The sequence below is a fragment of the Cibotium barometz genome, chromosome 66 (assembly GCF_041138505.1).
Source record: "Cibotium barometz isolate CiBa-2024 chromosome 66, ASM4113850v1, whole genome shotgun sequence".
In the NCBI taxonomy this organism is placed as follows: Eukaryota; Viridiplantae; Streptophyta; class Polypodiopsida; order Cyatheales; family Cibotiaceae; genus Cibotium; species Cibotium barometz.
This window is the reverse complement of record NC_141111.1, coordinates 15,334,174-15,357,685: the sequence shown is the minus strand read 5'-3', so window position 1 is coordinate 15,357,685 and position 23,512 is coordinate 15,334,174. Positions and strand designations below refer to the sequence as shown.

Genomic DNA, 23,512 nt, shown 5'->3' with positions numbered 1-23,512 from the left:
TGCCATCAATACCTTCTTCCTCGTGCAGGGCTTGGCCGAGATGATGGCTCATCGAGATCCAAACTTGCTTGCAATGCTCTAGCAAAATCTTCATCAGCCTCAACCTGTGGAGAATGATTGCCTGAGACACAAGGAGTACTGCAATTAGGAACAAATCTAGAACTAACTCGCTCAAAAAATATTCCTAAGGACTAACTTATGTAATACCCCAGTCGGGGTTGAGCAAGACTATTAATACTATTAAACAATGACAATGTCACATGCGCGGAAGCTCTAGCCTCTGTGTGTCTTCTTTCAGCCCCAAGTAACTGAATAGGAAACTTGATGCAAATCACCAGCAAAGACAAAGAGAGAGAGAGAGAGAGAGCTGTATTTTCAGTATATTATATAGTACACAAAAGTGTACCAGATCTGTGGCCTTTGGCCTACCAAAAAGGTTCTCTTGACCTACCCTAGTCTAGTATATGACCTGCCCATAGTCACAAGGGACGGGGGACGGGGACAGGAACGGGATGGGGGACGGCCATATGTAAGGAACGGGGACGGGGGTAGGAACAGCATTTAAAAATCACTTTGTCGGCGCCACCCACTCTCGCCTACACGGGCAAAGCTTGCATGCCCATGGCCGTACACCGCCTCCATGAAAGTTGAGGGAGAACTTGAGTGTGAGGGTGGGTGGGGGTGTGTGTGCACTGTGTGTGTGTGTGTGTGTGTGTGAAGCTTGAGAGAGTGTGTGTGAGGGAGAGTGTGACTGTTGAGAGGCTAGAGCTTGCTTGTGCGAGAGCTTGAAACTTGAGACCTTGGCCCTTGAGGCTTGCTGCTCGAGGGAGAGAGAGAGAGAGTGTGTGTGTGTGTGTGTGTGTGTGTGAAGCTTAAGATTGAAGTGTGAGAGGGAGAGTGTGTGTCTTCTTATAGGGAGGGAGGCAAGAGAGAGGCCAAGGCCCAAAGCTTCAAAGACTCGAGGCCTATGGGCCAAGGCTAAGGCCCACCGCCCACGAAAAGCCCTCCCCAAACAGCCAACAACAATGTGACCGTTGCCCAAACATCAACCTAGGGCGTTCCCATGCAGCCGTCCCTCACAACCGTCCCCTCCTGGATCCGTTCCCGGAACGCCGTCCCTTGTGAGGGATGCCCAGCTGGGGATGTCTGTCCGTCCCCATCCCAAAGTGTTCCCGGGACAGCGTCCCCCCGTTCCAAGGGTCCGTCCCCTCCGTCCCCTCTGACTATGGACCTGCCCCATCTTGGAGGGTAGATGTTTTCAAATGAATCTTAGTATTGCCTTTTATACAGGGAAACCCGGAACCAATCTTGTTTGAAGAGCTGGTTGGTTTGTTGCTACATGAGGAGTAGAATCGAAAAAACAAATCTTCCGTCATGAGTGGCAGTGATGGGGCTTTTGTTGCCCAAGGCGAGGGCAAAGAAAAAACCAAAGCAATTTTCAGCCAAGGACTGATTTGGGACAGACTTCACAAAAGGCTAAGAATAATGCAGACAAGCCCAAGAAAAAGGACAAGTGTCACTACTGCAAAAAGCTAGGTCACTTTGTAAATGAGTGCATGAAGCAGCTTGCAAAGGAAAAGAAAAAGGAAAGCGGCATGGCTGTAGATTCTTCTTCATCACCTGCAGCGAAAGATGATGTGTCAGTAAATCTTGTGCAGGATGAGTGGACTTTTCTTGTTTGCAATTATGATGCATCATTAGATGCATATGTCTCTCAGTGTCAATGAAAGACTTGACACATGGTACTTTGACAGTGGTGCTTCTAAACACAACCCACAAAGGAATTTGTTTAAGAAGCTTATGGCTGCCCTTGAGGGCAAATGGGTAACATGTGAAAACAGTTCTTCTTATAAGGTCAAGGGAGTTGGTGAGGTGATCCTCACAACAGTAGATGGCATAGACTTATGTCTTCCAGATGTATCGTATGTACCTGGGATTAAGAAGAAATTAATGTTGGTCTCCTCTTTTACTAAAAGAGGATATGCAGTGAACTTTGAGGTCGAGAGGTGCACAATCAAAGACTGTGAGAGTGGCTATGCATTAGTCACATCCGGCACATTGTACCATGGCAAGAGGCACAATTTTGGCATGCTACATTTAGGCATGTGAATTATGGCGGTCTAATGCTATTGCAAAAGCATCAAATGGTGTAGGACATGCATCGTGTAGAGTTGCCACCAAAACATGTAGCTATCTGGAAATTACAACTTGTGTACAACCATGTGTGGTCCTATGCGGACACCATCGATTGGGAAGCATGTATACTTTGTAACCTTTATTGATGACAAAGTGTAGTCTCTTTGTACAGATCTGTTGGACATGTCATCTCTAGCTCTCTTTTATTCCATTTTATCCCCTTTTTATCAAGACATTTATTTTATATTTTTAGGGATTTTTTTTTCATATTTTAGCCTTTTTTATTTGTCGTGGACATTTGTCCTCCAATGCTACTCGTCGACTGCTCTACAGGAGATGTATATAAGCATGGCCATTGTATCTTCGTTTATTCATTCAATACATTCAATATTTTCAGTCTCTAGCTCAAGTGTTGGATCTCTCTTGGCTGTCTACTCTCTCTTGTGTGATCTCTAGTTGCTTCTACTTCATATTCACATGTTCTCACATGGTATTAAAGATCTTGTGCTTCAACAAACCAGCAAGAAGAGTTTTCAGCCTGCGTTTTTTCTCCTCTGCTCCCTTGGCGGCTGCCTTTTGAAGATCTACTTCATCGCACGCGTTTTTTTGTTGCGTTTCTCCTACAGCAGCACCTTGTTGCGTTTTTTTCCCAACCCTCCCTCTCCTCTCGTAATTTTGTAGTTTGCTATGTTTTGGAGATCTACTTCATCGCACACGTTTTTTTGTTGCACTTCTCCTACAGCAACACCTTGCTGCGATTTTTTCCTAGCCCTCCCTCTCCTCTCCTAGTTTTGCAGTCTGTTGTGTTTTGGGATCTACTTCATCACACACGTTTTTTTGCTGCATTTCTCCTACAGCAGCGCCTTGCTGCATTTTTTTCCCAGCCCTCCCTCTCCTCTCCTCCAGCACCTGCGGACTAGTGGCAGCACCGTGCACTTGCTCCATTAGAGTACAGTTCTACATCTTTCTTTCACCTCACCTAGTGTCTAGGGAGGAGTGGGCGACCCCCGAGTACCTACTTGCAACCTTTCCGTTGTAAATTCAAGAGAAGGATTCCATCGCTTCCAGATCGATTGTCATCTCTTCGTCCATTCCTCAACTTCTCAAGGAATCCTTCTTAGATGAAACCAATTATCTTGATTGGGCACTATAGATGAAGACTCTTCTTCGACATCATTGGGATGAGGCCAGATGAGAAAACGCTGAGGTGCTATCCTGTCAAGTGAAGATAATGAAGCTATGTGGTGTAGAGTGCAAAAGCAACAAAGCAGCATATGAAATGGTACCGGATATGATCAATGATATGGTACGCCTGGTGAAGTGATGAGTCAAGGCTATAGCAGCAAAGACAAAAAATCCCCAAATACCCAAAAAAATCCACTTTTTAGGACTGGGAAAAATATTGTTTTCACACCCCCTCACAGGCCAAAAAGGGGACCATGAGAGAAGATGATGGATGCCAGGGTCCCACACTGACACACTGGCAGAAGAAATGTATCCCCCTCTGGAAACAAAATCTAATAAAGTCAGAGACGTCGATCATGATAGCAAAGGTGGTGAAGATGAGTGGATGTACATGGGTTGATCGTCTACCAAAGTAAGATCTTGAATGGGGCTCTAAGAAGTCCCATTCCCTGTGTGGTCCAAATCAAAGTTTGGAGAATCAACTTCTGGTGAGAAGAATTGGTCCTCCAAGAGTGCGGGTAGACAATCCATATTGTGTGCTCTCAAGGTCTTCAATCCCTTTGCTCATGATAGCTCTAACACCATGTGAGGGCAAGGACGAAAGGACCAGATGTATGAGAGATCAGAGCAAAACAACACAGCATGAAATATGTGAGTGAGTCTATATATAATGGTGAGTGAACATATGTACTAGAGCCCTCTGATGTGAGGTGACTCTGAGTAGAAAGACCAATGCAGAAGCAAAGATGATGTCAGAGCTAAAGCACGGTCGATGACAAAGGCTCGCGTCGATGTGAGGCAAAGCACTCCGAGAGGTAGTCGGTATAAAAGGCTCGCGTCGGTGGAAGTAGAGGCACTCCGAGATGGTAGTGGCAGTGGAAGATGAGGTGATGCAAGCTCTGGTGACAAGGGTTCTACTGTACCTGAGGTAGTAGATGAAGAGCAAAGAGGGCTGCCGTCCCGAGTGGTAGTGGTGCAAGCTCTGATGACAAGGGTGCTACAAGACCTGAAGGGTGCAAACTCTGATGACAACAAGGGTGCTGCACACCTGAAGGGTGCAAGCTCTCATGACAAGGGTGTTGTTTACCTTAAGGGTGGTGAGGAGCAGAGAGGGCTGTCGTCCCAAGTGGTGCAAGCTCTCATGACACGGGTGTTGTGTACCTGAGGTGGTAAGGAGCAGAGAGGGCTGCCGTCCCAGGTCGTGCAAGCTCTGGTGACAGAGGTGATGCGTACCTGAGGTGGTGTCGATGGTGAAGATAAGCAGAGAGTGGGCTGCCATCCCGATGGTGTGATGTAGCAGAGAGTGGGCTGCTGTCCCAATCATGAGAGCAGAAGAAAAATGTGGAAGTGCTCTATGTATAGCAGAGAGGGCTGCTGTCCCATGAGCTGTGGATAAAACGCTGATATGCTGATGTAAGCGCTGATGTGAACGCTGATGATGTGCTGATGTAAGCGCTCATGTATGCTGATGTAAAATGCTGATGATGTGCTGATGTAAGTGCTGATGAATGCTGATGTAAAATGCTGATGATGTGTTGATGTAAGTGCTGATGAATGCTGATGATGTGCTGATGTAAGCGCTGATGAATGTTGATGTAAAATGTTGATATGTAATGCTGATGTAAGCGCTGAATGTACTGATGTGAGTGCTAATGTGAATGCTGATATAAAACGCTGATGTGAGTGCTAAATGTAGTGCTAAATGTAGCAGAGAGGGCTGCTATCCCACGGTGTGGCCTGTAGCAAAGAGTGGGCTGCTGTCCCGTGATGAGGCCAGATGAGAAAACACTGAGGTGCTGTCCTGTCAGGCGAAGATGATGAAGCTATGTGGTGTAAAGTTTGGCAGAAGCAGCAGTAGAAGAGCAGCATATGAAGTGGTACCGGATATGATCAATGATATGGTACACCTGGTGAATGATGAGTCCAGGCTATATATACTGAGGGGGACTGCTGGTTGTCTGCCAGCAGCAAAGAAACAAAATCCCTAAATAAAACCAAAAATACCCCCAAAAAAAAACACTTTTTAGGACCCACTATCGTAACTAGTGAAAGACCACAGAGCCTCTCACTATGAGTCAACAAGAGGAGACTGCAGAGCACAGGGCCAGGAGGAGCTATCTCCCTTAATGGAGACGAGCTCCCTAACCCATCGGTAAGGAGTACGCCTTTCCTCACTACTCATATGCAAGCAATGTCGCAGCAGACTGCCCCGGTTTCAGGCTGTGATGCAGCGATTCCCTTGCAATAGCGGCACTTGACCACCACGGCTACTCCAAAAATCCAGAACCCTACCCTGACTATGCAGCGCTTCGAATACAACCTCAACAAGAACAAGCCATGGAAGCAGTGCGAATGAAGTTACAAGCCCAAAAAAAAAAACCATTGTTACTACTAGTTGAAGTGTCCCGACAGCGGTGAGCCTTGAGGCCTGGAGCACAAGAAGACTTGACTTAAGACTCAAGCTTTTGAGGACCTACAGATGGTCAGATGAGGAACGCAAAAGGGAGGAGCCTGCAGTGCTTCTCCACACCCTCGCACACGCTTCCACTGCAATGTCTGGATCACTTAACCCGTCCAACGAGAAGGTGACCTTCAGTAAGCTAGGCGCTTCTCTTCATTCGTGGTTACATCGATTTGAGGCTTACTTTGCTGTTGTAAGTAAATCAGACAAGGATAAAATGTTGTTACCCAACTGTCACCGCTGCGGTGTGGCAAGGTTGGTCTAGGGCCAAGACTGACGAAGATGGTATAGCCTTTTACCATTTGAGACCTGTTCATCGTAATCTCAATCGCTAATTCCTGCCACCGCAGTACTTAGCCCATCTTGAAAATAAAGTGCATTGTTTGCAACAAGTGCTCCAATTTGCCAACAAGGTCACTCAGTTGGCCCTATAATTGCACAAATCAAATGCAGTTAACTATGGAGCCTTGTTATGTGGACTCATGTGTGTGTGTGTGTTAATAAATATATGCATGTATGTATGTATATATATATATATATGTGTGTGTGCATACACACATTTATGTATGTATGTATGTATATACACATAAACATACACACATTTATGTATGTATGTATATACACATAAACACACACACACACACACGCACATATATATATATATATATCTATATACATGTAAATGTGTGTGTGTGTGTGTGTGTGTGTATATATATATATATATATATATATAATGTACATGTGTGTGTACGCACGTATGTATTACATACACATGCATTGAAGACCACGAGGGTCTATGAGACCATGGTTGTACATCACAAAGTGCAACCAGCATGCATGGCATCTAGTGTGAAACTGATAAGGCAACAAGAGGTACATATCTTTCAAACACAGGTCTCCACACGTTAGGCCTCAATACCAATATGAAGAAGCAATAGAAGCCTTGCTTAAAAGATGGAATCACTTACTCAACAAACAAAAGACCACATATGAATTCTCTAGATTTTTTCTCATGAGGTGCAGTCATTTACCATTGGCTTTCCTGTAATCCGCTTCGGAGAGGGAGAGAGCAATCGCATGGTCGAGCTCCTCATCTTCTACCTGTTCCCTAGATTTGTAATCCTGCAGTATTTAACCATTTTGTAAATATAGAAGCTTTTGATTAACAAAAGCATGTCTTAAAAGGGGTTGCCCCAACATCAACAAGATTAAATTACTCACTCTGTCTGGGCTTATGTTATCATCATTGTCATATCTGGACTCATATTCTCCCACTCTGTGATGGGATGAGCCCTTAAAAATTCTCTCAAGCCACTTCATGGATCTAGGCCTTCTTGAGAATTCAACCGATGTTCCGCAGGAGAATAGCTGCCAAAGTTCTTTCAAATTAGCACAGTGCACTTGTTGAAAACAGTTAATTTCCCTAGAATCCACCACCCTTCTGGTGCCATTTTATATGCAAAAACAGATGGGATAAATCTCCCAAGGGAACACCCCAAGAGGATGTCACCCTTTGCACTGCACACCATAAAGAAGTTATGTATGTGAACCCCACATGGTGATTATATATAGAGTATGGGATGGCACAGCGACGAGACACTACAGGTACAACTCTTAATTAAATGCACCAATAATTACTTTCACAACAATGATTAGCTAAAGAGACATCACATTAACACAGCCAAGTACCACAAGGGTACAATTCTTGCCAGCAAAGGAAGCAGGCATACCTCAGGCAAGATCCATGGCAATGATTTGGCTTACATAAATTTACACAACTCACACCCCTAGTACCACCATTCTTTACTGAAACATGCCTAGGGGCGAGCTCTGCAGCAATGACTAGGTTTAGACAGTAAAATTCACTCATCCAAGTAACACCTTACAAAGCAAAGGCATTGAACTAGCTCCACTGTATACAAACACACTAGATGAGCACAAAGTAGGCTCTTCTACCACCTGTCCCGCCACATTTCAGCTCTCGACTTATCCCTCCCTTTCACTGGACTGACCAGCAGCCCCCACACTATATATAGGGGAGCCTCATCATTCTGCAGTTTGTACCACTCATCTACATTACAACTAGTGCTCATGCATAATATATTTGCCTGTTCTTGAGCACTTCTAGAATCATAGAGGAGGTGAGGTCCTCATAGAGACATGCATATTGCTGCTTTGTGGATTTCCACAAAGCCTTTGACTCCGTCCCTCGATCCCGTCTGATAGGACGCTTGCAAGAGCTCCAGTTCTCACATGAGATGATATGTGGTGTGATGGCAAAGGCAAGAGCAGTGTGGACAAACTCAACAGGTGCTTAACTTGCAATAAAAATCACAAAACTTCTACACACCCAGGTCCATATACCAGAAAGAGCAACGGCCATGCCAAGGGACAGGCTCTACATACGAGTCAGTAACAGAGGGAGGTTACACAAAGCAAATACCATTCTTTACAATCTACCATGTTTGGGGTATGAGCCAATCTATGAGGACAATACTTTGCCAATCTAAGTAGGGACAAGGTTTACTAGTGAGTTGCAATCACTGAAGAGATCACTTGCTGCAAAAGTTCGATAGGTGGAGTCTATACCTAGTCCCTACCCATCCATCTAAGCCAGGAAAGTGCTATCAAAGGGCAGAATAATCCCACAAAGTGATCGTCCTCAAACACTAGATCACACAGAACAAGAGATCTACTCGCAATGACTGATTAAAGAGATCAAATAAGTTGTCACCCAAGTCTCTATGGGCTAATGTAAGCTATTGGAAGTTCTATGGATGGGCGAGAGTTGGGATTAGTGGGCAAGGGGCCATGGATCATGTACAACGAGATCGCACTGACACAAGCTGCAATGCTAGTTCCAGAGATCACATAGGAGCTGACTTATCCTGAGCTCACATGTGTAAACCATGCTAGCCATGGTTTACACATGCGACACATCACAGGCTCCACAAGTGAGGGCAAGTTAGCTAGCTATATACAGTGTGAGTGAGCTTGAGTTGAGCTCCAAAGAGCCTTAGTACAGCTGAAAGAAGCTAATGGGTGATCTGAGAAGTACTTGGGTCATATCATGGGGCTGACAATTGCTAGAAACAAGCCTACCAGACGACGGATCGGGTAAAATCATGGCTAATTGTCATGCTGGGAGGCACAAACAAGTGCAAAAATTGCAGTGGGCTTACCTTCTGGGCGCTTTCACAGTTGGCTCGAGTAGATCTTAGACAGGACTGATGTGCTTGAAAACTTCGGAACAAAATAAACGCATTGGGATTTTAACACATCAGACTTGTGGGTGTTATATGAAAGAGAGAGAGAGTGTGAGAGAGTGAGAGAGAGATTGATTGATTGATTGATGAAAGAGAATGTGGAGGTAAAAATCTAACCAATATAAAAAAAAGGATAGGTCTTAATCCATTAAGGTATGATAAAATTTAAATTGGACTTTTTAATCCCAATCTAGGCTGGTAAGTCATCTCTCAAACCTAACAATATTAACAACTTGCTTAGGTGGATGCGATAAACTATTAATGTAAACAAGGAAAACAATTAGTAGAGACATGTACGTCATTGAGAGAATTACAATAATTTCTAAGTTTTCTTTTAAAAAATATTTAGTGTATTGGTATAGACACATACATCCTTGAGAGAATTACAATAATTTATAAGTTTATTTAGTGTATTGGTATAACAATAATTTACAATTTTCTTCATTTATGTGAGACACACGATTTTTTATTTCGTTTATTCCATTGAATTTGGGTAGCCTAACAATGCTAGTGTTGTAGGAGTGGTGAGATTTGAAGGCTAAGTTCAAACCTCACAAGGTTTAAACCCACAAGCATTGTGGTGGGTTGGTTAAGGGAGAATGCTAGGAACATAGAAGCCTTGGGTTCAATCTCTACCCATGACACTAGCAAGGGGCAAGTCTAAATACCATTTTTATCAATACCATCTCATGCAATGCAACATGTTTTTTCTCTTTTCACCCCTCACATACTCTGCTAATTTTTAAATCCCTTACATTAGAGATACTTAGACCCTCTTCTCCTATAAACTCACCCTTAAGAGACTAGCATAAGCATAGGCACCCATGGGATATCTGAAGTGTTTAAAGACCCTCCCTCTAGGAACAATCTAGCAGTCATATGAAGGTTGGCCCTTCTTTAATACAAATATGATCATATTCTTGTGTAAGAGAATATATGAGGTGTATGTAGGCATCGTAGTGAATGTAGGCAACACTCATAAGAAGTAGGAACTTCCACATCACAAAACTTTTGACTCAAATTGGAGAACAATATTATAATCCCCGAGCTTTGGTGGTGGCTAATTTGGACCTTTTGAGATGAGAAGCTCCATGCTTCTAGAAGCTAGGGTGTAATAGGTAGTATGCAAATAACTAGTGTGTAGATGGGCTTGAGTGTGACTATGTAAATCACATGTGAATTGCATTTGGTGTTAGTGCGCCTCTATGGTCAATGTACACACTAGGTTGATATGACTGCTACACATACACATCATTCATGTTGCTGATTTTGAGCCCAGTCGAAACCATCTAGGTGTATGTTGAGCCCCACAACCTTCATATAAGGTGCCCACGAGTAAAGTCTACCAAATCATATGTGTGGAGATTGCTATGGATAGCATGTAGCCTATTTGGGAATGTCCCAAATCAATGTAAGCCATCTCTATGCTATTTGGACTCCTAGTTCCACTCTAGCATGTAGCCTGTTTAGAAATGTCCCAAATCAATGTAAGCCATCTCTATGCTATCCGACCGCCTAGGTACCATCTCAAATGGATACAAGGATGTCGAGTACCTATATTGTGCTCAACCAGTAAAATCCTTTTACCTATGTAAAATCTTTAGTGAGTTGTGTGTGTCTTCTACTTCTCCAAAGTCACATCAGATTTGTATTTTACTTTGTAAACCCACTTAGTGCTCATTACCTTACTTTTTAAAGGATAATCCACAAGCTTCCAAGTGTGGTTTTTAAGATGGAGTCATATTTAACCTACATGGCTACCATTGAATTTGAGTTCTCATGCGCTTCTACAAGGGGGGCAGACTCATGAATCTTGGGTACATCTAAATAAGAGCATAATTGATAACTATTTGAAGCCTTGTTTTGCTTTTTTAACATTTTAGAATCACGATAATCTTGGGAATCATCATGGTCAAAGATTATAATCCATCTAAAAGCTATATATACTACTTAGGGGGTGGCATATTTTTTTGAAGTATAGCATGCTTGGTTCTCATCCTCAAAATCAATTTTTGGAAGGGGCCTAAAAAGGGGGATGGTCACATTAGGTTAAATTTGGACTCAAAAAGGACCCTATAAGAAAGTAATTTTTAAAAAATGGTCTAACCAATGAGAGCTAGGATTCAAGATCCATGTAAATTTGGATCTTTTTGAATCTTCTACCACCAACTCTGACAAGGTAAAGTCTCTCAAATAAAATATTGAGAGGTTTACATTAAAATATTGGGAAGTGGAAGATGTACCATGTACTCTTGACAACAATGTGATTTGATCGTAATTCAAAGAATTTTCACCTTCTTACTTTTCGTGTCCCCTCTTTTCGCACTTCCTCTTTTTCCATCCCACCCCCACTTATCAAGAATGTGGAATTATGCTAAGCCTAGTCTAATCACATGATTAGCATGTGTGTTTAAGGAGTTTCAAAATAATAATAAAAATCCATAATGATAATTAGCACACTAATGTAAGAGAATAGGCACACTCAACTCAATCTCTATTGCAATGTGTTGTAAACCACAATATAGATAGCCTCTAGCCTAATCTCCTTTCCATGTGTCATGCCATGTGGCATCCTTATCTCTTGACCACCTTACACTCCATATGGAGACTTGTGGTACTCTCATCTATCCAACTCAGGCATGATAATATCTTACACACTTCTAGAGTGCACTCTCACATGCCAATCATAAATGTGAGCTTACAATTTCAACACCCCCTTTTAAACAAAAAATGTGTTATGTCTCCACTCACACTTGACCACTGTCCAATCAATCAACCAAACACTCACCCACGACAATTTGGCATTGTGCCAAAGTACACACTTCTAGAGTGTCTTCACACGCCAATCATAAACCTAAGCTTACAATTTCAGCATCCCCTCTTAAGTGAAAGGTATTATGTTTCCACTCACACTTGAGCATTGTCTAATCAATTAACCAAACACTCACCCACGTCAATTTGGCATTGTGCCAAAGTTATCTTTCAACACTCCTCCTCCTCAATGACAAATTGGAGTGTTCAACGCATGTACATGCAAGTGGGTGACTCAATCTACACATATCCTTTTGATCACCATGTAGGTCGGGTAGAGAAAACATAGTACTTTTTGGACACCAACATGCCTTGGCAAGGAACTAACCCAAAAATGCAATGTCCATACATGCACAACTTAACACACACCGCCTTACATACTGTTTTGAACACCCGTGGGCTCGAGTAAGGGACCCTCATAAATGGGGTAAGAGATTACATCCAATTTAAGGCTCTTTGTGGCCTTGGTCAAAGTATCTCATATGTATACAAAACAAACTGTGTGACACTCATGGTCAATCTCATAGCTCAACATGGCTATGTCAGCACCTTTTGCGTCTTTTGGACATGTCATGAGACGGGTTCCTCATGGCTCCATTCAATATAATGTCTCGATGCAAAGTTGATGATATCAATGCCATTTTTGCTTGACACTCATGGTCAACCTCATAGCTCAACATGGCCATTAGCACCTTTTGCGTCTTTTGGACATGTCATGAGACGGGTTCCTCATGGCTCCGTTAAATATAACGTCTCAATGCAAAGTTGATGATATCAATGCCAGTTCTAGTTCTGCTTTTTTTTTTAAGGTCTTCCTGAGCATCCACCAAAATACAAACATGCCTGCAATTGGGCATGTTTGTATTTTGGTGGTAATGTGAAGAAATTGGGCATCTTCACATTACCATATGCCTTTTTGTAGTAGGCTCTACAAAAGATGAACATTTGTATATCAAACACACTTCACACCAAAAGGAAACAAGCGTTAAGAATCTTTTAGTGTATTAAACCCTAACGACAAAATATGCTACACAGCGCTGGCTGAGCTTTGTATTGTCTTCTTGCACATGACTGTTCTCTCTTTGCTGTGGAGTTTGCACGCGTTAGCAACACCTCTACACCTTCACCTTAGCGCCTTGCTTCTCTCCAAGCTCTCCATTGTTCTGCTAACTGTGGCCTCTAGCCGAACCCCTCCGCCGTGAGCTGTGCCCTCTAAATTATACCAGCTATGCTGCCCAGAGCGAGAGGTGCTTGAAGATCTCATTGAAATCACTGAAGCCGCTGAGTTGGTGCAGTGAAGGTTGCTGCCTGGCTCAATGTGCGCCTTGCTACTACTCTCTTGTTATTTCTGAAGGTGGTATTCCCAACCGCATCCTCGTGCCACTGTGTGCTTCTCTTTCACTCAGAAGCTTGCTTCCCTTCAAATTCAAGCTACTGCAGTTCATGCTACCTCTTCTTTTCCATCCTGTCATCGTACTTGCTTCTTATTGCCGGCCCTCTGAAGGACTCTCTTCCTCTTAGCATTCATCCCTTTACTGAATCTACTTTCCTTTGCTTCCCAATGCCTTCCATTTTGCTGCAAACTTCTCGTTCTTCTCTTTGTCAAGCTCCAACAGCATTTGCATCGAGGCATCAAAGGCTTCTACTGAATATAACTCTCTTTTCACAAGCTTGCTATCCAAGCTTCCAACATGCACCCATTTTGTACACCAAAATGTGCTCTCTTCCGCATGAGAGCACCCAACTTTATGCTCAACCGTCTTGAGTATATTCCATTGAATTTCTTGCAGCAGCAATAGTGCTTCACATTGTGCCTTCACCTCATCATCTTGCTGCTCTCCATGTGCTCAAACAAGATTCACCTCATCATCTTGTTGCTCTCCATGTGCTCAAACAAGATTAGCACACCAAAACAAACATTTGCGCGACCACAAAATTGACATCTCACTTGCAACCATACGAAGGTAATACATATGCAACAACTCCTTTGTTGACTTCTTTCTATCTAGGGTTCTTTCTGTTACGTAGTGGTAGCCACCACCATTGTTGGAGGAGGGTCTCGAGCTCTAGGTCACCACCCAACCATAGAGAGGAGTGTGAATAAGTGCCCACAATGTCGGGCTTATATAGTGGAGTACCTGCCCACACTAACCCAACCGCCCACGGTCTCCTGACCTGGGCGCCTCTCCCCTGAACCCTGGACACACTCGCCACACACACTTCAATGTGTGGACTCCATGTCTGTTGAGCTCTGCCGCCGTACTACATGCGACTCACACATGCCGTTATAAGCTATGTGACATTAGCCCCTCCCCCCTCCCCTCCCCTCCCTCCTTCTAAATAGTTTTCATCCGTAAAAACAAAATGGGAAAAGTTGTTAGTAAGCATATATAGTTGTTCTCACTTGAAAACTTTTCTAGTTCATTCACTTAACAAGTGTCTATCGATACACTGTAAACCTCGTATTCTGATCTCTCAACCAAAATTTCAATGCAAACTACATGCCCTAGTTTTTACATGCCACTAGTACAAAAGTTAGATGTACTTGAGATTTTTTCGGGAACTCAAATTTGTAGACTATGCTACCAACCATTTGTAGACTCTGGTACTAAATATTTATAGACTTCGCTCTACTACGCTACGCTAACAACTTGTTGACTGTTCTCCTTACATAGCTCTACGGCCATAGGAGATCTAGACTAGAGTCCATAAACAACGTAAATGGAGCAAATCTAGTCATGAACAACAAAAAACAGATTCCAAAGGTGAGAGGTACTCCTCTCCACTAGATTATTTATCTATGCACAAGCATATACTCTAGAACCTCGTTGGGTTTCTAGTTTGACCACCATCAATCTACGGATGGTTGACCTCACTTTTACTTAGAGTGATATTTAACCTTTGAAGATTTCCCTTCAAAGATGACTATCAAAATTCCTATCTCTACCTAACATATATCTGCGGGCATGCCATATAATTTGTAGAGATGTTTGAAAAGGAATGTTCAAACCTATTACCTCTTCCCTTCAAGAAGAGTTTTCATCCGCGAATACAGTCGTAAACAATCGTTTATGTATAGACCATATGGTCGTCTATGCTTGTAACTTTCCTAAGTACTACGACAAGGAAAGCAAGACACACAACATATATTTTCCTTAATTACTACGAACAAGGAAACATGCAACACTCATGTTTCATTTGGAACATCAAACCATAGTTTCCACTTGCAACTATAAAAGATGTCAATAAAACACAAATTGCTACTAAGAATAACATCATGCTTTAGTATATGCCATAAGTTCTCAAATCCTCAAGAGCCTCATAATGAATGTGCTCCGACATTCAAGAAATTCCTTTGCACGTTCTACAACATCAAAGATGTTTTTCTCTTGTGGTTAGAAACCACATAGAATTTAATTCAACAAACTTGCACAATTGTTACAAGTCTTTAGTAAATTGTTCTATAATGTGATAAAGTTCAATTGACCTTAGACATAGTCTAAGGAAAGCTACACTTTTCTCTCTCCAAAAAATTTTGCATTCTTCCAAGAATAGTTTACACATCTTGCAATGAAGATGATTTCCACATAGACAGCGTCTATGTGATGTATAATGTCTACGCACTACTAGAAAATCAAGAGTAACATGCACCAATGAGAGTACCACTCTTAGCCCATGAGTAGATACATGCCTATCCACATGTCTACTCCTACAACCACTTTGGTTGCTTGTTGGCAATATATATTTATATCCCTACATCCAACCATGTCTCTATGGATATGTTTATCGGCTATCTATCGGTCACATCTAAAAGCTAATAGCACCATTCAAACACACCACTACAAGTGTGGTCTCACTAGACACCTCTACTAAATGAAACAATATTGTAAACCATTTCAATTCTGGGAAATGATTTACTATAAAGAAATAAATGAGAAATTCTTTATTGCTTACCCAGTCTTTATATACATATGCTATGATATGTGGATTAGGTATGTCTCCAACACAACTTACACTGATAGTAGACAAACAAAATCAATCTATGTACTTTGAGATTGCTTTGATATGAATAACACAACATCCAATCTGTGTTCAATACTGATATGAAGTCTAGCATATAACAAATCTTTATCGCCTCCCCATGATAGTGGCAATGTACTACCTACCTGTAGGTGGCAATATACTACCCAATTATAACCAATGACAACGAAAAAATAATCGGTTCTTGTATGCACTTCATAAACATATTATAAAACATAAATGTGTATAATTATTCTTTTTCCTAGTGAAGTAAAGAGAAACAACGTCCACTTTACCCTGTCTATCAAAACACCAAATCTTCCTCTCAATTTGGTCGAGTAACTCCGTATATTTTTATGCATAACTCCGTATATTTTTATGCGTAACTCCGTACTCATGGATTACTCTCTTGGGTCGAAATATCCAAAAGAGCCATCTCTTACAAGATGGCTGAGCCACTTATTATGAAGTGCTCATTTCAATTGAAGTAAAACCTTTGGCACTACGGAACAAAGTCAGGGGCATTCCAGCACCCAATCCTTGTTGATCCAATGACATCTAATCAACAACTATATCAATCTCTGTACTCTACGGTTTAGTATCTAGCCATGAGTCCTCCTTGGCCATGATGGTAGCCATAGGCTCAACTTTCAGTGTGAATAAAAATAGCAAAGTCCTGAAAGAACCAAATATTTTGTGGATCCACCTTATGGCCAACTAATATGCCTGCGCATAGTGTGAAAACACTTCCATGCCTACCTAAAATACACACTAAACCCTCTTGGTAACTTGGCCATGCAAATTGACAAGGTCAGGTCTATTATCTAGTCTTAAAAAATTTGTCTAACACTAAGCTTTAAGATATAGAATCATCTTTGCCTAAGTATGAATTAAAATTCACGGACAAGAACCATTCACCTCATAGTCAAGTGGACAAGCACTCTATGCAAAGGGTGGAAATTTTCAAAGGAACAATCAATCAACATCTTCACTTCCAAGATGCTATCATTGTGAAAAATTTGGTTACATAAACAATGAATGTTGCAACAAACACAAACCAAATCTTGTATGTGATTTGTGCAATAAACTTGGTCACCTAGAAGAAGATTACTACCATAAAAAGAATCAAGCAAACTACATCCAAGCCAAAGGTGCTGCGGATGAGGACAATATACCCAAAGAAAGACTCTTCTAGACAAAGAACCATTGTATTATTCACTCGTCTTATCTCTACAAAAAGTGGTGTAATCAGCCTCAAAGGCCATATGATGCACTCAAGCTGAAATTTATAGATTACGTAGCTATAGTGCCAAAGTAGCCTAGCACAAGGGGGGAGAGGGAGGAAGAGTGAAAGTCTAAAAATTGTACCCAATATGGCACCAACTAGGGGTTTTGAGAAATGTGGTGCCATAGTGCACAAGTTAAAAGCTAAGGAGAAGAGCAAGTCAAAAGGTAAGGAGTAACTAGAAGATCAAACCTCGCATCAAGCCATGTGGCAAAAGCCTAGAATTATCCCATATGCAAGAGCCCAAAAGTTATACCCACCGCCTATATAAGAGGTCATTTTCAAGCAAGCAAGCAATTAGTTAATCACATCTCAAGTTTCTCTATGGGTACAAGCAAGCAATCAGTTAATCACATCTCAAGTTTCATTTTCAAGCAAGCAGTTAATCACATCTCAAGTTTCTCTATGGGTACAAGTTTCAATCTTGTAATCTAATTAACTAGTTCATTTCAAATTAGCGCACGCGCGTGCGCACCACACACACACACACATGATGAGTTCCCTTCATTTCTATCTACCTTAGCTCACCTTCTTCATCACCTCCATGTCTATGGGGATGACTAATCATCATCCTTGTTTTCATTGTCATTGACATATGTAATATAAAACTTTACAAATACAAAAAAAGGAGAATTGCAGTTCATACTTGGCAAATGTCATAATTATACTACAATACTTAGTAAAATTACATGTGTATGAGTCCAAAAAGGTCATAAGCAAAATATAGCATAATAAAAATCTATGGAGTTAAGGGCTGCATCAAGGGATCCACATCTCATGCATTTTGAATATTGTTATCCCTTGCAGCTCCATACTCTTCTCTCACATTTCCATTACTTCTCGATTTCACATTTGTATCATTTGTAGTAACATGATCCTAAAACACAATAAAACTAACACAAGTGAAAATCAGTTTTGAAAAAACAAAGAGGTTATGGTTTTAGGAATGTACTTACTTGCCATGCTTGCCAAGCATGGCCTCCAGAAACAATAATCTATCCTTCATCTTGCATCCTTTCAAAGAGAGCTTTCAAATCCCGTTGTAATGCAAAATCATATTCATCTTGTGTAGGTAGGCGGTCCACTGCTTCAAGCTATAGACATACACACAAATTAACATTCATTTTATGTTCTTATAAGGTAATCTTTTTTTCTTAAAAGATAAGATACAGTTCGAGGTAATATACTTACAAAGATTATTAGGATGTCTACTCCTCCTTCATGTGTAACATCATGCTGTAAGTTGCTTGCCATCTATCCATGTGTGCACTTTTGCCACACAGGTCGTAGCTGGGGACTGAACACCATATGCGAGCCACGAATGGCTGCAAGCATACAAACAAGAAAGTAAGCTCAAACAGAATGCAAAAGGTGTGTCACTCACCGCTCAACTGCCGCCTTGAAGGATTCTCGTGTCGCAGTGAAGAAGGAGCCGCCGTCGCCGCTCTACCGCCTCTCCGCCGCCGTGCTGCTACACAATGCTCGATCGCTCTCTCACTCTCTCTCTCTCTCTCTCTCTCTCACACGCAGGAGAAGGAAACCAAGGAGATAAGGCAAGAGCACTCTTGTATTCACAACACATGAGAATGAGGATTTTAGGGTTACATTTGACTCTTATAGGTGACTTGGCCGTTCACACTTGGGCGCCCATACATGGCCGGCCGACCCTAACCCTTATCCTACTGATATTCAAGGTGTGCCTCTCATCGGCGATCACCCAATCCTTTCATCCTTAACATATGGTGCCGACAAGCCCGGCCCATGACTTAGAATATTTAAATTAATGACGTAAAACATAGTACGTCTCAATGTTCGTTTATAGGTTAACATGCCCCCCTTCCTGATGTAGATTCCATCCTCGGAAGCTATGGTATGGTAAGCTCGATAGGGTTTTTGTGGTAGACCGTCTGCAAAACAGGGAAGTAGAGTGAAAGTATGCTGGAATTCAAAAGATATAAAGAGTATAAATTCAAGCATGTTAGACCACAATGCATATTGCTATGAGAACTTAGTTTAAGGGGTCACATGAATGAGCTAGTGTAGCAAATTAACAAGAGTTTAAAATCATTGAAAGTAAATCAAGAGTTAGCAAGGTGTCAAAGGTTAATCAAGGTTTATAACTGACCTAAGTCATGGAAAATAACCAAGCTTAATAAATAAACAGATGACCACACTGTGTCTACTCTAAGAACAAGTTAATACCACGAGCCTAGGGACACAAGAAACATCAGAGTTACAGGAGCCTTTTGCCTTTATTTCTTTATGCACGTGACAATTTTTAAACACAATGGCGACCTTCCTAAGGCAAAACTAACATCGATCCTGGTACCATGTTTAACACAAGGCATTATCCAGGAATCTATTAGTTCACCTTAGGCAAGGCTACCCTACCCCCTACCAACCAAGGCATCGGTCTGGAGTAGAATACTCCTCGCCTACCAAGTATCAATAAGGCGATAGGCCAACATTAGAGCACATCATAGACTTGCATTGCCATTTATTGTAGGCTTTTTTTAAAAAAAATTTAAATTTCTTTTGATCTTCGCTCCTGAACTAAAATGTGTTCTTACATCCTTTCGACAAGGGGTAAAAGCTATGTCCTAGAGGTCAACACACACACAGCCAGGTGTTCAAACATTAAGATGGTTATAACCCTAGTCTTAAGACCACCATATTCCAGGCTAACTAACGACTTCATGCATTCTCAGGAATATATCCAATAAGGTTAAACTCATTAATGATTTACACTAGCACGTCAAGCAACTTAAAAAACTAAGTAGTATTGACAATTTCCATGTGGTCAGGCATTATAGTTCATGAAATTAATCGAACAGTAAAAAATTAAAGAGAGTGGACATGGAAGAATTACACCTGAAATTGGAGATCTCCTTGATTTGACGAGACAGGTTGTGGCAGTCTCAGGACTTGGAAGCGAACCCACCTCAAACTTTTTAACCTGTACAATCAACTAACAAGCAATATACCTCGAGAGGCACATTAGTGTGAAAATGTCAAGACTCGTTTAAGGAATCTAAACTAGAAAAAACTTGAAAACACTAACCTACCTACCAGTCACCACACTACTACTGAGGATATGGTAAGAGGATGTTGTAGAGTCGTGGCTCTAGCCCTAGGCTAAGCCTTTATCCGCATCATCCAAATAAATAAAGTCAACCTCAGTAGTGCCATGAGTTTCATCCGTCCATTCATCATTGTCAGATATTTCCTTTTCATTTTCCCATCCACATAAACTCATCAAGAATGTAACCATGCGAGGATAGTCATCTTGTGGAAAAGGAAAGCATTGGGCTATCGGGGATATATCCTCTACGGAGTAGGGGTCAGTCATAGTCAATAGGCGAATTAGCCATTCTAATTCTTCAACATTTTCCTCTCTGGCTAGTACATCTATATGATCCCATTCAGTTTCAATTACAGGATAGCACATGTGAAATATCTGATAAAGGTATAGATGATACCTCTCACCAAAGGTGGATGAAGTGTGTGATGCCCTTGCATTTGCCATATCTGCAAACACAGATATAGCATCAGTAGGTTTATGATGACAGATCAATCTAGTTCTTGATTGTATACGGATATTTCTCCTCTTTTTGTGCTCTTTCTCTTTTTACTATTTTTTGTTTTTCTTTCCTTTTCTTTTCTATGTATGAAGCTATATATATACATCTCCTTAAATTTGGCAATTTTCTTTCCTTTTCTTTTCTATGTATGAAGCTATATATATACATCCCCTTGAATTTGGCAATTACATGGTCAGGGGAGAAGGTTAGGGAGGAAGTAATAGAATGTTGAGCCATCAAATTCCTCACGTGCTGTCTCAACCACATAATTCGTGCAATCTGTCTCTAATGACTCTTCTGTAGAGAGTATGTCTTCCTCTTGAAAGGGGAAGCGAAACTCCTCTAGGTTTTGTATTTTGGTTGTTTTTTTAAGATTGGCATTATGAGGTTCAATCACAAGAACGAAAAAAAAATTCCCCGTATCGCAACACGTTTTTGAGGGTGTTCCAAAAGGACTTTGGAAAAACTCTGTATGAGAGAGCTGTAGTATTTTTAGAGTACTACAACTTTGTCTCTGTCAATCGTTCATGATGTTGTCGTTTAGACCCTCGAAAAGTAGCTTGAATATGGTTCAAATTCGTCGCGCTATTTTTATGATTTTTAGTGCTTTTCGGGTTGCCTTTTACCTTGATTTTCAGGTCAAATTTTGAGGCTATTCGTCGAAGGCCAAAACGATCGATTTTGACTTCGGATGGCCGAGACCAAATTTGAAGAGCTCGATGTCGGCTTTCTAATGAGCCTTAGAGTGCCTTCATCGGATCCATAGTTTGGGATATACGAGCCTCCAAACGAACGATTTATTATTATTATTATTATTTCCGACAGACTCCCTTTCACATCATGAACTAGCAAGGTACAGTTCATTGCGTGAAGCTGACTTCATGTATTTTATCAAATTTGATTTTTTTTCGCGTGAGGTCTTAAGCCGTGAGATGCTTAGGTCGGGAGATGCTTAGGCTATAAACCGTGAGACACGTGTCGTGCGGATTTTATCTTTTTATAAGAGTTTAGCGGGATATTCGAATTTCCTTGTTTGAGAGGGAATAATTTTTTAATTTTAAATTAGGGAGATACTGGCATCTTCCCAAAAAGGCAAGTAGGGATCAAATTAGGGAGATATTGGCGTCTTTCCAAAAAGACAAGTAGGGATAAAACAAGTCAACCTTTTTATGACACCCCCTTACACCCCTCATAAATGACCCCTAAAATGGACAATTTGATAACTCATGAGTATCTACTCATTCAATGCTCATTAGCCTTAATGAGTTATGTAAAATTAAAAATTAATCAAATATTAATTATTTTACTAATCTCTCTTTTAGACTAATCAAAAACTCTAATTAATCACTAATCCCTAATTAATTCACACAATTGAGCACATAATTGGATAGAGCAAGGAAATGCTAAGCTATGTGCATCAAAAAATGTGTAAATTAATCTAAAATAAGAGATTAATTATACTCTTAATTTTGGTCTCTTCTTTTAAGGTAATTAAGCAAAAGAGAGTCAAATTCCTCCAATTTATTTAGAAATTGATGTAATTAGGTGTTTTGAAGCATGTAGATGCTCTCAAAGCACTCGAAAACACTAATTTCAACTACTTACATGATCAATTTAGACCCCAATTACCATATTTTCTAAATGTTTTGTCTCTTGAACAAGATTAATCACTTTATGACAAAAACCAGTCCATTAAGAGAAATTAATCAATTTCAAGGATTTTTTTATGATTTTGAGAATTTTTTTGAAAGATTAAGCTACTCCTAATGCTTGCTAACACTCTAATTCAAACAATTTCAACAAAAAACACGCAAATTAAGCTAAAAATAATGATTTTAGTTCTATGTTTAATACTAAAGAGAGGTAACCTTCACTAAAAATTGCATTCTAATGCATTACTTGATGCAATGGATGCAAACTAAGCCTAATACAAACTATGTGAAAGCCTTAAGAACATTAAAAACCACATTAACAACAACAAAAACAACAAATTAAGCAAAAAGCCATTCTTTATAAACCAAAAACGAGAGCTATTTCTCACACAATCACACATAAATCTCCATTAAATCCACATATTTTTCATGGGAAACCATTAATAAAGATAACAGGCAATGGGTAATGTGTAGATTAGAGGAAAACGATGAAAAAAGCCAAGGGATGGTTCCCCGACAATGGCACCAAAAATGTTATGGCTCACCCTAACCCCTCTTGAAACACATCCAACAAGAGATTACCAACTATCGTGAGGATCTTTCCAATGGCCGATCTCATAAACCCTTGAGATCTCCAAGCTCTACAAATCCTTGAGAAGCAATTCCACCGCACCTTCCGCAAGCGTTGTCACACCGTTGCGTTGCACTACTTGTACTCGTCCCTCCACTCACCTCACATCACTCACACACACTCACTAGCATGCATTAGAGAGAAAGATTAGCACGAGAAAGATTCAATTGCACAATTAGAGAATCGCAAAAAGAGAGTCCTTGGATGCACAGCTCCAGTTTACTAAGATTGACAATTGTTCTCCCATATATTTTGGGTATCAAAGTTGTTACCATATTATAGTAGTGATGTGTGTGAACACACTTAGGACCGCCGGGGCACTTTTTCCCTCACTAGGAGGTTTTTTCCCCCGTGCATTGTATATACGCCCATTATCTTCTAGGGCTTGTTATCTTTCATTTTTGGCACTCATAATACACTACTGTGTTGTGCTCAAGCTTCCTCATCTTCTTGAAGTTGTGTGTGCATTCCTGCAACCCTAATT

General features: G+C 41.0%; 1 protein-coding gene across 1 annotated transcript in view; it reads right to left on the bottom strand.

Moving 5' to 3' along the window:
* The window catches only part of LOC147602802 (LIM domain-containing protein HDR3-like), a 14,687-nt gene extending 5,541 nt beyond the window's left edge, over positions 1-9,146 (bottom strand). Inside the window, exons 1-4 of the mRNA XM_086797789.1 lie at positions 8,965-9,146; positions 7,004-7,150; positions 6,814-6,904; positions 13-121 (exon numbers count right to left, since the gene is read on the bottom strand). Coding sequence (XP_086653915.1) covers positions 13-121; positions 6,814-6,904; positions 7,004-7,102 — 299 coding nt within the window. The 5' untranslated portion in view covers positions 7,103-7,150; positions 8,965-9,146. The remainder of the gene's footprint in view (positions 1-12; positions 122-6,813; positions 6,905-7,003; positions 7,151-8,964) is intronic.
* Positions 9,147-23,512: the final 14,366 nt, after the last annotated feature.